Source organism: Pomacea canaliculata, linkage group LG4 (genome assembly GCF_003073045.1).
Source record: "Pomacea canaliculata isolate SZHN2017 linkage group LG4, ASM307304v1, whole genome shotgun sequence".
Taxonomy (NCBI): Eukaryota; Metazoa; Mollusca; class Gastropoda; order Architaenioglossa; family Ampullariidae; genus Pomacea; species Pomacea canaliculata.
The window spans coordinates 6306118-6322588 of NC_037593.1; the positions used below are offsets into that span (position 1 = coordinate 6306118).

The window sequence follows — 16471 nt, forward strand, 5'->3', positions numbered from 1 at the left end:
GTCTGAGCGCTGAGGTGAAACGATTTCTAGCTGAACGGTTTCCAACTGAACATACCGTCAGGGTTAGGACTGATGCATTCTCCAAACAAAACTAGAATATATAAAGGAGAGAATGATGAACAGCGCAAATGACACAAACATAAAGACAACTGAATTTTCAAACTCCATTTTTATTGCTTTTTTTTTTTTTTTTATCTTTCTCTATATCTTTATCTTTCTTTCTTCATAAGCGGGGATATCAATATTCGGCTTGTAGTCCGTGCTTACATGTACTATGTGTGTATTCCACCCAAATTTTGAGTGCGACGTGCATGTACGGTAGTGTTCACACTGTAGTGGTATTATTTTAGTTTCCAGTTGTTATGTTTACTTTGTTTCTTACACTCTGAATCTGGAAAATGACAGTCGTGTCCATCTCATTAATTCGATGTCCTTTCTAATACACCATTTTCTTACCACACTCTGCACTTCCGTGACAGCTACTCATTATACACTTCTGGAAAGTAATCTGTAAATACTCAATAAAATCCGAAACTGGAAGCAATTAAGAGGGCAGAGCTTGTATATACATCGCTGTTAGTTTGGCTCTGGTGGGGTCTGTTTCGGTTTGGGCAACCCAACGAAAACGAGTAAGAGAGGGAAAAAGAGCAACAGCTATAACAACAAAATATAGTTTGCAACTGAAATTCATTTAATTTATTTGCACAGTTTCAAACACCTTCCCCCTTCATCTCATTATTTACGTAACACTTCAAGGAATTCAACGTTTCTTATTGGCAGATGAAGTACAGGTATGCAAACAAAATCAATGCATGGCTGGAGGCACTGTCATACAGATTGATATATAACAAAGCAAAATCGCCAGTATAACAATGGAACCACAAAATTTAACACTGATCCTACAGTTTATATAACAGAATAACAAATATGTAAAGTGAACAAGATACAAATCCGTTACAGTCGGACCTCGATAAGTCGAACTCAAAGGGACTCGGGAAACAAAAATCGACTTACGGAGTTTTCGAGTTAAGGAAAATGGCGTAATAGGCGCAGGTTAATCAAGGACACTATTTTTCCGGCTTAATTAATGTATTAGAACCATTTATTATATTATCGTTTTATACGTACTGTACTATCCAACAGTACATTCAAATATATATATATGATGACAGTAACTTTTTCTGCGATTGACAACGCTGTCAACTGACGTTTACCACTTGCCATGTCCTCGACACGTACTGCACGGGAACAACCACACCGACACCAACTCTAGTCAGTGCTCGTCCCGATAAGAGACTGACAAAGATGAAAGAAAAATGGGGTAAAAGCGTGCGTCTTTCTTGAGACAGGAACATAGTTTGGAACAGTTTGAGACATAGTTGCGTCTGCATGGTTGGTGATGACTCAAAATTCGACTAACGGAGGTTGGAAGCCAAAAAATCTTCGAGTTAAGGGGATCTAAAATACATTGTCTTATGGAATTTGACCGGGAACTAACACTTAGTAGGGAGGTTTTCGACTTAGGGAAGGTCGACTTATTGATACTGACAGTATGTTCAGTTGCAAACCGTTTCACTTCAGCTTTCTAAGCGCCAACAGCAAGCACTCGGCTGAGAAAGACGTTTTATTGCTCGGTTTATTGCCTGTGATCTCTACCTTGCTTCGGGGCCAGGGTAGCAGTTAGGGAAAACTGACCGCTGGTAAAAATCAGTAACGTGTACTCCTACCTTCCCTCGGACGGGCGAAACCATTGGTTCGTCACGTGATCAAATTAGGGGTTGTCGGGAAAATCACCATTTTGGTAGGCTTTGTAAACTTGCCTCTCTCACATGTCGTATACGGTTGCTCGGAGATGCTAGCTTCACAATCCCAAAAATAATGAGAAATTAAGGTGAGAAATTAAAGACGAAGGGGTGTAACGAGACCCGATGCCTCAGGTAGAATCGACGTCTCCTCATGGTCTGCGCATGCGTAGGGAATTAAAGCTACATTATGCGCTTTTTAGGTAGACACTGGTCTTGTAGTTCAGCAAACCTTGATGCCTCAGGTAGAACGAATTACATCTCCTTATGGTCTGGCCACACGGTCGGTTCTACCATTAGGCAGATTGTCTAAGACACAGTCACGGAAGGGAGTGGGGGCTCAAAAATGGCCTGTGTTTGTTTTGTAAGTGGCTGAAAATGTAAGGGAAAAACATTTTCATAATGACATTTGAAGGACACTTTTCCTCTGCTTGTACGTTCACACGCGAGTTTTGCAGTTCATGTGTTGCAGGAAAGCATATCATCTGAAGGCATATTTGCAGTGACCAGTTAACCAAGGGGAAGGGGTACGGAGTAGGGGTGGGGGAGGGGCTGCGTTGGTGGATGGGGAAGGGAATGGTCGGTGCGGATCCCTGGGATGGATTGGACCATACACCAGTCTCATCTTTCTCACTTCTACTTTAAGTTAGAAGAAGTTCCAGACTTATGCATAGGAAACACTGCAGCCAGCGGCGGCGTTAGGGGGTGGCAAATGGGGCGGCCGCCCCAGTCCCCGCTCTCGAAGGGGCCCCGCGCTTCAGCCCCGTGGTAAGATGACCAGACGTCCTGCTTTTGACCTCGTGTCCCGCCTGCTCATAAAATGTCCGAACGCCCAACGTCCCGCTTTGTGGCAAGTCCATCAATGTCCCGCTTAGCTTTAAAAATACCTACACTGATTCTCATCGGAGCCTTTGGTTTTGGTGTTGTCTTACTGATCCCTATTTTTTTTTTCCCACCGTAGCTCTTCGGGCTCCGGTGTTTGACCCGTGACGACAATGACCTGCCGGCAGATATCTTATTGCACGCGCCGCTGGTACATCGCCGGTGGTCGTCTGCTGCTCCCTCTTTAAGGTGTCAGCTTCTTTGGCTACGGTTGTCCGTCCGAGTTCCCCTACTTCCCAGTGGCAACCCACGCCAACAGCTGACTACACCCCAAACCTAGTGATATATGGAATGGACAACCAATGAGTACACAATTGCTTTCATCTGCTGACTTTATTATGTAAAGTGAAGCTGCTTGAAGTCGCTCGCTTTCCTTTGAAGGAAGCCTCTAACGACTCCATCAGACATGTCAGTTATTATTATTTATCTTTTTACTTTGTCTGTGTTGGAGTGCTACGGACTGCCGATTTCTAACTCTGTTATACTTGATAAAATAAATTTTTAACAAATTAAGCTAGGCTTAAAAATGAAAACAAGTGCAGACATGCCGATCCAAAGGCATCCACAGGCCGTACGGAAGCCCACCCCTGGTATAGAGTTGTAGACTAATGTAGTTTGCTTGGTGATGGAGAGACGGGAAGAGAAAGTTTCACGGTGTCGTGAAGTAACTACCACTTCGGGCTTAGAGGTTGTAGTGCCAGTGGCCCCATCCTTTCCGTTCACAGAGTGGCCATACCAGAGTGGTAACATATCCACCTCTTTACTGTCGATTCCAACTTGCTTGCAGGTCCCCCAAGTGGCACATTAATCCAGCGACCACAATGCACGAACGTTCTTCTACGGTTCATGCGCGATAAATCATTGTGTCCACCGGCTTTCTGACACCTGCCCGCTACCCCGACTGCCCGCCTACCTTAGGTGTGGAAATTGTATACTGCAGACTTGGGTGTTCCTTCTTAAGACCTTTCTGTAAGAGAAAAGAAAAAGAAGGAAAACAATCCACTGACCAAGGCCCCTTCACAACCGCGGGCCGGGTATCAGATACCCTGCCATCTCATAAAGTGTACGTCAGCACCTTTCTCTCACCTCTCGGCATTTCTTCCTCCCGCGTGTCTTCCGCTGCCCGGCATTTTATTCGCTTCCATTAATCTTTTTCTGTGAGTACGGATCAGTGACTGAACTAATGTCGGAGACGATACGAAGATCGCCAGTGAAAAGACTGAAAGGACTTTTAATTGTGAAGTGCAACTTCGATAGCGAAAATTCAGGAAATCCTTGTGAAAATATTTATGACATTATCTTGCAATGTCTGAAACTTTACTAGGAGATTCACGGTCTATGAAGTACGGCTTGGGGGCAACAGCCCCACAAGATGACGAAGGTGCCGAACCATTATTGCCACGATAATTTATACAGCGCCTCACCTGCACGTCCGCAAAGTTGGCTGAGCGGGAGATAAGGTAGGAATATTTTAATTTAAATTTTAAATACCGGTTTTCTATTTAAAGTGGAATACTGTAGTGGCGTGGACAGACCTGCCGTTGAAAGCATCACTACTCGACAAAGTCAGAGGAAAGTACCCACACACACACCTCCTCCCCCCCTTCCCCCCCACTGTTTGTTCTTTGTCGGTGACGACACCATCATCATCGGCACACGTCCCGCATTCGCCCCCAAAACGTCTGGTCACCTTAGCCGAGGTCATCTTTATGACTTATTGCTCGCTGTGTTAAACATCTTGTGACAAAAACATTGACGTTCAGAAAACACTTCTAAGTTCTAATTAAGCAAATTATTGACCCCATGTCTTCACGTTAAGCCCAACAATAATAACAAGCAGTTTATTAAGTTATCGTCACCATATTATTTCGCTTTAAGAAAAAACCGCTACTGTCACAAACGGTGGGAAAGGTTACGAACAATTAAAACACTAAATTCGTGGTTATTTCGCGAAATGGATCCAGCCTATCTAACTGTATATGAATCAGTGCTTCCGGCATCATATCAATAGGGATATTGATACACGTACTGAGTCGTACTCGATGACCCCGGCCCCGCGCAGATGGTCGGCCCCAGGCCCCGCGTATTCCTAACGCCGCCTCTGTGTGTAGATGTCAGAAGCTGTTATAGTCTGAGTTTTAGACCAAACAGCAAAATACGACTATAGAAAGGTGCTGCAGATTTCTTGTCTACATCAGTGTGCAATCGACGTGACGAAGAGCAAATTCTCTAAAAAGGTTTAAGTTCTATGCCATCATGAAAGTTTGTAAAGATAAGTTTGCATGGTTGGTATACACTGTCATATAGCTGTATATATTTTATTAACACGATTTGTCTCTTTACGTTAATTATATTTCCTAATTTCTTATTTTACCTTTCTTGCTTGTGTGGATGTAAGTGGTTGAGTTAGAGGTGTTGCACGAACGGATCCATTATAGTTCTATTTCCAGCCATTATAATGTCACGGTCACCGTGGTCTGTAGGCGGGAAGACAACGGAAAAAAGACATGAGTCGAGAAGCTTGCCTCTGCTATTGTGTGGAAGGAAAGAATGTTACACGTGATGCACATTCAGCTAGGTTATACAATGTTCATTCGTCGCCATAAAGCGTTCTTTACGAATCGATTGGCATTGTCTCTGGTCGTCGAATGACTGCTCGCGAATGCAAATCTGCTTAGTCCTGAGACATGTCACGACAATCAAGAATAGTAACATGTAAGCCTACATTTATTGTTTCAGAAAATGGAGTTAAACCTAATTATTCAAATATTTTTGTTGATAGAAGGTCGCTGGCCGGGTGCCAACCCAGAAAAACAATGGACGGGCGGCGTGGGAGCAAGTTGAAACAACAGGTGGGTGACGAGTGATCGCCGATCGGGGGGGGGGGGGGACGGACGACAGGCAGCCTTGATTGATGGACAAGGTCACGACCCAGAGTCGTGGGCGAAGTTTCAACGGGACACCGGTGCTGAATGGTCGCGGCAGTCAGAGGTTGATGTGGACGACCGTGGGAAAGAGGAACAGTAGATGTCATAGGTACCCGAGTATAGCGCGGTAGTCACTTTAGTTAAAGATCGATAGCGTAAGGACAAGTTCATTGTAGTCAGAGGGACCACGTGCTCTAGTGGCATATAGGCTAGGACAGAGCGGGAGTCGGGACCTTTTCCCAGACACACCAGCAGGGACTACCGTCTTTGAGCGTCGGAGAGAGTGAGTGTGTGGTGTGGAGTTTCGCCATTACCAGAACCATCGACTGGCGCTGGAGTAAATGATCCAGAACCCAAGAAAGTGTTGTGTTTTGTTGTTGAGGAAGGATTGGGGAAGAGAACCGCATCTAACCCTGTTACACCTGTATAGGTGGATTGCTGGCTGTCTGCCGAGACCAACGCTTAGCCTCTTGCAAAGTTTTCCGTTGTTAGTCTCGGCGAGCCTTAATGAATGTGACTAAACCGGAAGCTTTGTACACACCTGCCTCGTCTTAGTAGTTAACTGGGGGTGGGGGAAATCGTCTGCCAGCAGTCCAGTAATACAAGTTCGTGGTATGATGCTCCTGGAGTCGGAAAAATCCGCTGGGGAAAAAGTCGAGGCTCACAGTCCGACAATTACAATAATAATGAACAGATACTAAAAGTACAAAAACTACACCCTGCTATATCAATAAGCACGTATAAAACAAACCTGACAAGTTCACGGCCCAGATCAGTCCCTGATTCTCCCTTTCTGCCCACTGATTAATCACGGAGACAAGTTTGTGGATTAATCTTCCTACAACTTTCTTTTCCGGTTGTCTTATATTGGACGCATTTATCATCACTCAAGGTTTATGTCATAATTAAAATTACATCTGAGCATTCACAAGTGAAGCCGTTGAACGGCTTAATTGTAATCATAACAAAATACTTTATTATTGTTTTCGTACCAACAGCTACGTTTGTTTGGCAAATGACACTAATTCAAACATTTGGGCACTGCCTCCTTTCACATAAGCATTAGTTTCTCGTAAATTAGCCCGTGGTATAGTCATGTAGCTGCACTGTTATTCACTCTTGATTCCATTGTTAAAATTCGTGACACAAAAATAGTTACTAGCTTAGGGATGCCTTATTTATTAAAGATTGCCTTGTTTGTTTTGTTGTTGTTTTTTTGTCCCTGAGGCCAGACAAAGGGAAGGCTATAGTTTTCCAGATTTGTGGAATGTACGTACCTCGATGAAAAGGCATTTTCCTAAACCCTATTTCATTCGTTACTGTAGCGCCAACTACGCAGTGCCCCTGCTATTGCGCAGGTGGCTTGAATATAGTGTGGAATTTCTTCGCTATGCTCCAGACCCCACTTCCTATAATGAAGTTGAATCATGACAGGAAATTTCACTAAATATATAAATAATAGAATGCATCGAAGATTCACACAGAGATGTTGTGACATAGAGATGGCCTTTTTCAGCTTTCTCGACATGACACAAATATCTCGTTTATAAATGAATGCTTACCTTAATTTTTTGGTGTACGATGCTGTAAAAGCTGTATTAAAATCAGATGTTATAGCCTATGTCGTTCTTTTCTCAGCATATTTTGCCATCACTGTCGGTAGTTACAATTCACACTGAGCAAAAGTGTACCTCAGTGCTGAGTGTCAGCATCCATGGCGATGGCATACTAACACTTTTGTTTCTACTTTCGGTTTTTTCCCCACGAAAGATTTCCGTGAAATAAACGCTGTAATCTGACTTTCATTTTCTCTTTGAAATCGTAAATATTCTCAACAAAAAGACAACTGCACGTTTTGTGGAATCTTTAGCAAATGTAGGAGACAAATGCCTCATGCGGAATTGTGCCAGCAAGAGTGATTGCTGTGTGGAACTATTTTTCCTTGTGACGTCACGCTTCTATGCGCGGTTCGGGTGTCGTAGGTCAGAGGGAAACGCTGTGTGGAACTACTTTTTCTTGTGACGTCACGCTTCTATGCGTAGGTCAGAGGGAAACGAACGCGATACGCGCCTTCCATCGTATCGGCCAAATTTACGAAGCGCGAGAAGTATCTCATTTTTTCCGAATTTTGAAAAGCCTTCAGGTTTTCTTTTGCTTCCAAGATGTTGACTCCACCACCCTGCATCTGCTGATTGAGATGATTTAGAGCTGCGAATATATCAGCCATGTACGCTAAAATGAGAATGAACTCAGGATTTTTGAAGCAATCTGCATGACAATGTTGGTGCTCTTGCAAAAACAGGGCCAATTCCACACGCATGGCAAAAACACGATTCAGCACCTGTCCCCAGGATAACCACCGAACATTAGAGTGGTACAGGACTAGCTCGAATTCAGAGCCCATTTCTTTACACAGCTGACTGAAGATACGGTGCCTCAGAACACTATTTCGCTCATAGTTCACACATTCCACTACAGTTTTTAAAACTTCTGCCATTTTTGGAGGCAAGGTTTTTGTTGCCAACACATGCCTATGCAGAATACAATACGTAACAATGATGTGTGGTGCATCGGCTCTTACTAGCCATCAAAACCAGACTTTCTTCCCAGCATGACTGGAGCTCCGTCCGTACAAACTGCAGAAACCATCCCATGAAAGATTGTTGTATCTGAGGAAGTCATCCACAAGCTTCTTCACTTCGGCTGCCTTAGCAGTTGTTGTAAGAGGCTTACAAAATAAAAACTCTTCTTTTATCATGTTGTCTTTCACATAGCGCACGAAAACAGCAAGCTGGCTTAGGTTAGAAACGTCTGTGGTCTCGTCCAGTTGAAGGCTGAATTTTGCCGGACTTGAAATGAGATCTGCAACTACTTGAGCCAAGATGTCTTTACTCATGCACTCTATCCTGTCACTGATGGTGTCATTTGAAAGAGGAATTTGGGATAATTTACCTTCGGCCGCTGTTCCAAGTATCAGATTCGCCATCTTTAACGCTGCTGGTCTTATGAGAGTTTCACCGATGGTGTGCGGCTTGCCCTGCTTTGCGATCAGGTAAGCAACTTCGTACGATGCGGCGAGCAGGGCCGTGCTTAGGGGCAGGCGGACGAGGCATCTGCCTAGGGCCCCGCGCTTTTAAATTAATCGTAGGCTTATGTTGTAATGTGTATGCAGCGTGCTGTCAATGATAAAAGACGAGATATCCCTGAGGAAAAAAGTGACTTTAGATCCCAACCAAAACCGTGTGATCGTGGCGTGAGGGCCCCGCACATGCCCTTTGCCTCGGGCCCCGCGGGGGCTAAGAACGGGCCTGGCGGCGAGGATCGGTTTGTTCACGGGTACAAATCCAAGAGCAGGCAGAGTGGCCCTTTCATCGAATCTTGCTCTTTTCACCTGGAATTCAGCAAGCGTTGTGTTCTTGTATTCCTCATCTCCATGCAGCTTATTAAAGTGTTCCTTCAGTTTTGCCGGTGCGAGACTAGAGTTGCTCAACCTGGCATTGCAAATCATGCAGATAGGACGCTGACTCCCATCACGCTCCGTAATACATGTGAATCCATATTGTACATATTCGTCCGACCACTTTCTTATTTTTTTTTTTTTTTTGCAACACATAGTATGGATTAAAATACTAAGAAAGAAATCACACAACATACGACTACGACAGTCACAAGTGGTGACCACTGAGCACACTAAATTCCCCGCAGCACTGTGTCACAAACCTGCTGCGCTATATTTTTTTTATGTTTTTTTTAAAGTTAGGAAGGGGATAGGGAAAAGTAATTGAGGTTGAAAGAGGCCAATTACTGCGGCTGTCAGTGTCATACAGGGATGGCCGGCCGGTCTTTGTTTTAATCAAGTGGTGTTTATAGGTTGTTTTGTTCGAACAAAGGAAAGAGTGTGATAGTGTTTTGGATGTTTGTGGTGTGACTGGGTTTTTCCTTGATGGGAGCTCCTCCGAACCCCCGAGACCGACTCACGTCGAACCCCGGTTAAGAACTACTGCTTTAAAGGAATAATCAAGGTTTGCAATAAGGCTGTGGCGACGGTCAAACGTTTCAAAAATATATTTAATTACAATTACAGAGCATGCGAGCAATACAGGAGAAATAAATGATTCGTTTCTCACTTAATTACCACTTATTAGCACTTTTTCGGCAGCCGACGTTTATACAAATTGAAAAAATCCAATGAAATCGACACTTGTGTCTTTCCGCAGAGGAACTTGTATAGCGTCTCGAGATGGTCAAGCAGACGAGTCTGCTTGTGACGTCAGTCAAAGACGGACAGGAAGTGTGTGAGGTCATTGCGAAGATTTGACTTCGTCATTGGTGGTGTCTCGTGAGTTTATTTTGGTTTTTACGCGAACTTTTCAAAGCACAGTTTTAAAAATTATAGAAAACAGTCTGTTTCACTTCATAAGTCTTGGTTATATGTCATAGATCTGATGGTACATAAATGTCAATGTGGCAGCAGTGGCAGAGCAGACTGACAACCACAGCAGATAGGTGGTTGCAGGCAGCAGCAGAACTGGTAGACGTATACAAGTGTGTGCCGAGCACACTTTGAGAGCGTCGTCATTCTACTTGGAGTGCTCTGCCCAAACATACTCAGACAACTCCCCCTTGACGCCTACAGGAAGTGACCTGCAATGACCTCACGACTGTATTTTCAATATGCTTGCGCCCCACTGACACGAATTCTCACAGTGACCTTGTCTCTTATCTAGCCCATCGTCTGGACATTATTTTCACGCTCACGCGGATGAATGCTTATTAAAAAGAATATTTATTGAAGTCCGCATATACAGATTAAAGAAAACTATTCTGGATCACTGACAGATGGGGTATTCGTTTGTTTGTTCTTTATTACGTTTGTAAAACATTTTCTTCGCTGTATTCGTCTGTTAACTTGCACGTAGCCCACTATGACCTTGATTCCAACCAATCGCAGCTCGTCTGACTGGTATGCAAATGAGGGCTCTGTGAGTCGCACATGCCGCTGTCGACTCAGCTTGAGTTGACGTTGTCTACAAATTCCTTGTGTACTGAACTTTCTCGAACAGTGTGCATAGGCTAGGCAACACATAACTCCAAACTCAGAGACTCTGTATATCACTGAAATGAATAAAGCAAGTTTTCAGTTTGTACATCCCGAGGAACTTCGTAAGTATTTCCGAAGTGGCAACTGTTGACTGTTTTTAATTAAAATGTCCATTAACTGGGTCATGGGCATACTAATGGTGATTAGCTCGTAATTGTAATAGTGAACTTAGTTATTTTGTAAAAATAAAACCTGCGGTTTGAATAGTTATATTCACGGCAACGTCAGCTTTGCTAGTTTAACTCTTTCAAGTGAGGCGCCTTGCAGAGGTTATATACGCCTTATAATTTGTTTTTGCGTTTTAAATTTTTTTTCCTGTACACTTTCGTTTGTTCTCCTAACCCCTTGAGCAAGTTAAGGAGTTTATCTTTTGATTTTTGGAAATGGTTTAATAGTGAGAAAAAGCAAAGTGCATTGTATACTCTAAATTTTACAAGTAATGCTGCGCAGAGAAAAAACCCCAAAACATTCACACTCTAAATCACCATCGTTATAGCATAACTTTCAAGATTAACAGATACCACTACGCTTTACAAGCTTCATTTTTTTTTCTCTTGCATTTTAGTTTCTCTGTCCATTATGCTGTTATATATGGTATATAGCTTTATAGCAAAAAATGATTTGTCATTATACATATCTGGGTCCTGCTATGTTTGACTGCCTCTAAAGTTAATTTAAAATTGCCGATTTTATTGTTTTTGTTTACAGCCAGACTTGTTGAGCTGGAACAATTGGACCATGTAACTGTGTGTCAGAACTTGCCTGTCAGTGCACGACGAAGTGGCCACAAAACTGGCTGTGAGAGTTGGAAATGTGCATGGGCTCCAGATCGATCATATTTAGCTTGGTCAGCTGGTCACAGCTTAGTCCATTTGCTGCCATGGGATGTTGAAAAGCAAAAAAAGTAAGAATTTCTTCCTTTAAATGACTCCTCCAGAATGGGGCTGTCTTCTGGAAAATGCTTAGTATAATTCAAATATAGATATTAACATCTGCTTTTAAAAAAAAGAAAGAAAATTGGCTATAATTTTGTATTGTTCATTGATATCAGTATGTAATTAAGCTGAAAGTCTCATTTGTTTAGGATTAGTAACAGTTTTTCCTATGATGAACAGAGAGGAGCCTTCCTATCCACAAAAGAAAAAAAAAATCAGACATATCGGTGAAGTAGGGCTATCATAAGGGTTTATAGTCCTATAAAATTCACAGCTCTCTTGTATGGTGGCATGCTTAAGTGAAGGAAGCATGAGAATGCATGCATAGGTGAAACAGTCTCTGGTATTTGTTACTGACCATATATTATCAAATCACTAAATAAAAGTGGTCTGTTCATTTATAGGCACAACCCTAATCATATGGATGGTTTGCAAGGGCGAAATTATCATGTGATTGATACTGGAGAGTTGGTGCATTCAGTAGCATTTGGAATTACATCAAACACAGTCAAAAAGCAGCGATGGATGTATCAAAATTTGACCAGCACAGTGGTGCTTGCAACAGGACACAAATCAGGTCGTATTAAGCTGTGGAACTGTGAAACTGGTAGGTTTTAGGTAAATTAACTACAGAATATAGATAATACATTTTTTTGGTCATTTCTTTGCTTCCATTTATTTAAATTTTTGCTTTTTCCTTCGCCAACTTTTGAAGACACGACTTTTAATCAAAATTTATTATCCTGATATTACCTTAACCTAGAATTAATTAATTTTTGTCAGCACAGGAATAAAAGAGCATTTATAAAATGAACATTACATAATGATAAGACAATATTTTATTTTCTACAGCGTATGCTTTAAATTTTGTCAAGTTTTGCGGCTAGAAATGTTGTATACCTCCTCCCCCCACCTTTGCACAGCTGGCATAATAGACACATGTCCCTGTGTAACTCTGTTCCACTGGAAGTTGAGATTCTTTTGTAAGAGCATGTCTGTTGTATCATGCTGTTTGCTCATGATCAGACTGTGGGGAATAGACATCTGTTTGCAGGACTTCATTTTCAGAGGCCTTTAATCTACTTGTGTTTTTCCATAACGTGCTTTAGCTAATTGAGTAAGAGGGGTGGGGGTAATCTGTTTGAAACTGCTGTGTATTCTTTTGCTTTACATATTAAGCTTATTTCATAGTTTGCCTTCGTTAATATGACAAATTGTCCAAACCAGTATCACAAGTGGTTAGAAAAAAAAAAATCACATGAAATTTCATGAAAAGCAACTAGAAAATTACTGTAGGATATAACGTACTTTTAATATATTAAATATGAGAGCTTTGTCTTTATACTACTTTTGCACTATTTCTTTCAAATAATTTGAATGTCTTGTCAGTCTGTTCCCCATCCTTACTGTTGAGTTTTATTCCTCATTGGTACGGGAAAGCTTTCTCATACAGCCAGACCTTTTAAGTGCATGTTTTGTTCCAGGGTCACTACTGTTGGAACTTATTGATCATAAAGATGTGGTTCGTGACATGCATTTTGCAACCGATGACAGTCTGCGCCTTGTCTCAGCTTCACTGGATGGCTACATCAAATTGTGGGAATTTGATGAAAAAGGAGACTGCAATTTATATCGCTCTTTAAAATCCAACACAAAACATGTATTTGGTTGCAGATGGTCTCCAAACATGAAGTTTATTGCTGCTGTTGGGAGCACGAAAGTGGTTAGTATTTAAAATAGAAAAATATTTAGCAAAAAATAATTCCTTTTTATTTTAAAAAAAAGGTTGTCATTAGGCAGGGGCTATCGCCCATGGTGGATACAGAAACCCGCTAAACCCCTTTAAAAACATCGTGTTTTCCAACTGCTTTTTTGGTACATTATACCTCAGTTTTGTTGTGAGGAAAATAGATAAAATTAAAGATTGGACTTTTCACCGTCATATTTTGTATTTTATTTTTGGGTCTTAATGTTTGTGTGGTGAAGACAAAAGCAGACTACTACCTTAGACATTTGCTTGTTTTCTGACGGTGTCCAATTTTGACAAAGTGAAAACAGTATTAATAATAAGTGGGACTTTATAAAGCCCGGACTCCTTGCTCATTGCAGTACCACTTGAAAATTCCAGGCTGTGTGCCAATTTTACGGATCAGAAATTGAGAATTACATCTGATAAAAAGCAGAACGATCACGCTTTTATGGGGGGGGGGGGCGAGGATTATAATCTTTGTTTTTAAGAGCTAGGATAACCAAAATTTTAATTTGAAAAATATAGTAAACTTTGATTTACGTCCATGAAAAACTGTTAAAAATAACATTCAAGTGTCAGGTATGTCTGGAAGATTCTTTTTTCACTAAGTGAATCAGTACCTAGAACTTATTTGTGATGATGCCTCTCATCAGCCATTCAAATAAAAGTAACTTTGAAGTCACGCCACACTGCTAGTTCAGCATGGCTGAGAATGCCGGGCCAAGCCAGAGATCGCTATATATAGATTTATGCCTGAGCGATAAGTTTGCTAGTATGGACAGCATTTTTGAAAAATGTAAACATATTCTCGGTAAATAACGTCGATCTTGCAAAATGGTCAGTTACTTCCACCATAATTGCAGTTTTTGCAAATAAATGTGTTTCTTTTTATTTTATAAGCTTGAGAAATATATGCCACACCACAGGATTAGGTTTATTTCTTCTTGACCATGGACATACCAGAACGAATGCTTTATTTCATTTTATTTTTTTTTATGTTTTTTTTTTTTTTAAAGCTAATATTATGAGCTTGGTAGTTGCATATACAGTAGAAGATGACTTCATGTAACATTGTGTGCAATAGTTTTGACACATTTGTAAAAACCCTATGTTATTTAGTGACTATTGTCACTGAAAGGGATTTGTTTTTAAAGCAGATAGTCTGCTGTAGGTTTTTACTGGAGAGTTTTGCATTATTCCAGGCATGATGCACTCTTATTTGAGGCATAGATGGTTTGTAGGTTTATATTTTTTTTTGATTTACTAAATCTAAAAATGTTGCTGTTCTTAAATGATCTTTAGAACTGTCGATAAGTAAGCCTGATTAATATTTTGAGTTTTTATGATTTAACACACATGATCAGTTTTTAGTTGAAGGGCCCACTTAAAGTTAAAAGACTTGTACGTTACTTCTTTTAAAAATTATTTCAAGCCAAAATTTTTTATAGCCATATAATTAACTCTAATTCTAACTTGTATATTTAACAGTGGGATAAAAATTCATACCTGGACATGATATTGAGTCACCTCTTAGTCGAATGTATGCATACCAATATTGTTTTGAATTTCATTTTAATTTCTCTTCCTGCACTTTTGAATGAATGTCCTTATATAATAGATTACAACCTTCAAATAGTTTTATATACCCCTTAACAATCTTGCAAATTTTTTGTAGCTGTATCTTTTGTAGTTTACCGGTATTTTAACAAAAAGTTAATTCCTATGTTTTACACCTAATAGATTAGAAAATATCAAACTTTGTGGCTACAGATAGAAACACACTTTGGGACACTACTGACTGTTTACCCAGGAAGAAATAAGTACAAAGTATTTGCTGCTGTCTGTAGATTTTATGATTTTGGATATGTGATAGTTCATTACTTATTGTTTTTGAAGCCTCAAATATGCTTTTATATATTTTGGATCATGTATTTAAGGTTAACTAATACTCCTGAGTTGTGGATTTTGTTTGAACTAGGAACAACCTAGAGTTGCAAATATTGTCATTGTTACCTTCACTTGCCATTAAAATAGCAAGCTTACAAAGTTGGGAAAAAAGTTATCAAAATATGCTGAAAGCACAACTCACATCTTTGAAGTAGTTTATCTCTGCTCCTAGAAATGATATAACTTTTTGTTTTGTTTTGCTAAAACACATCACAGAAAACTTGTTTATATATTTTGAATTTGACATTAAATTATTTAAAATGCTCATTTTTATTTTTTTTTTTTTTTTAATCTTGCAGGTGCTTTTGTTCAGTGTAGAAGGACGTGATTGTCCCAAACAGATGGCGTCTGGAAGAGGACACACCATGATGTCGTAGCTGTGACTTTCATCGGGATGGTGCTTTGCTTGCAACAGCTTTTGTGATACAGAGTCATTGTATGGACATTCACACACGCACAATGCTTTTAGAACTTGGTGAGCATTCTGGATTTTATAACATGTATTACCTTTAAGTTACTAAATCCATAAATGAGAGCACCATTTAGTTCAGAGAGAAGGGTGTCTTCAGTCAGTTAACACTATCACCTTTTCCTATTTAGTCACTTGCATCAAGTCCACGACCAATCTATGCTGGGGGAAGCCAATGACCACTATGTGCGGGGAGTTGCTTTTGCTCCTGATGCTTGAGAATAGCCTCTGTGTCTATGATGGGTAAGTTTGCCTTATGCACTAAACTGTTTCTGCAGTGAATCTGATTATGTTTAAATAATTATTCAGTTAATGCCATTGTTAAAGATAACCACCTTTCTCATTCAACAGAAAGACAAAACAAGTATTCACCATTTCATTTTTGGCATAGTAAATACATTTGTGTGTGTGGTTTTTTTAAAAAATGTTAAATGGATATGTGCAGCATTTTAAAGTAGAACTTCATGTAGTCTTTTGTTAAATCCTCTTCCTTTTCCTCTGTTCCCCTCTCTGCTTTTTTGTTTTCTTAAATTTTAATCCCCTTAAGTACAAAAATGTAGCTTGATCTGAAAACAATTATGCTCCTATGGCAGGTATGTTGTTCGACTTCTGGCATCTGAGAAATACTTGCTGATCCTCAAGCTGTGTCAGAGATTGA

The 16471-nt window shown here is 40.6% G+C and overlaps 2 protein-coding genes across 2 annotated transcripts in view; one reads left to right on the forward strand and one right to left on the reverse strand.

The window, feature by feature from the left end:
- LOC112563208 (piwi-like protein 1) overlaps positions 1-7505 on the reverse strand; it is a 34296-nt gene extending 26791 nt beyond the window's left edge. The window contains exon 1 of the mRNA XM_025237018.1: positions 7174-7505. The gene's annotated coding sequence lies outside the window, so the exon portion shown is untranslated. The remainder of the gene's footprint in view (positions 1-7173) is intronic.
- Positions 7506-10593: 3088 nt separating this feature from the next.
- Positions 10594-15740, forward strand: LOC112561190 (WD repeat and SOCS box-containing protein 1-like). The gene is made up of 5 exons (XM_025233505.1): positions 10594-10774; positions 11421-11616; positions 12052-12254; positions 13132-13370; positions 15644-15740. The coding sequence occupies exons 1-5, from the start codon at positions 10732-10734 to the stop codon at positions 15719-15721; spliced, it is 759 nt and encodes a 252-aa protein (XP_025089290.1). The 5' UTR covers positions 10594-10731; the 3' UTR covers positions 15722-15740.
- The last annotated feature ends 731 nt before the right edge of the window (positions 15741-16471 follow it).

Bases quoted from the DNA above. Each gene is read 5' to 3' on its own strand.
- LOC112561190 (XM_025233505.1), top strand. From the start codon at position 10,732: ATGAATAAAGCAAGTTTTCAGTTTGTACATCCCGAGGAACTTC. The intron at 11,617-12,051 runs GTAAGAATTTCT...GTTCATTTATAG, and splicing joins GATGTTGAAAAGCAAAAAAA to GCACAACCCTAATCATATGG. The intron at 12,255-13,131 runs GTAGGTTTTAGG...GTTTTGTTCCAG, and splicing joins GCTGTGGAACTGTGAAACTG to GGTCACTACTGTTGGAACTT.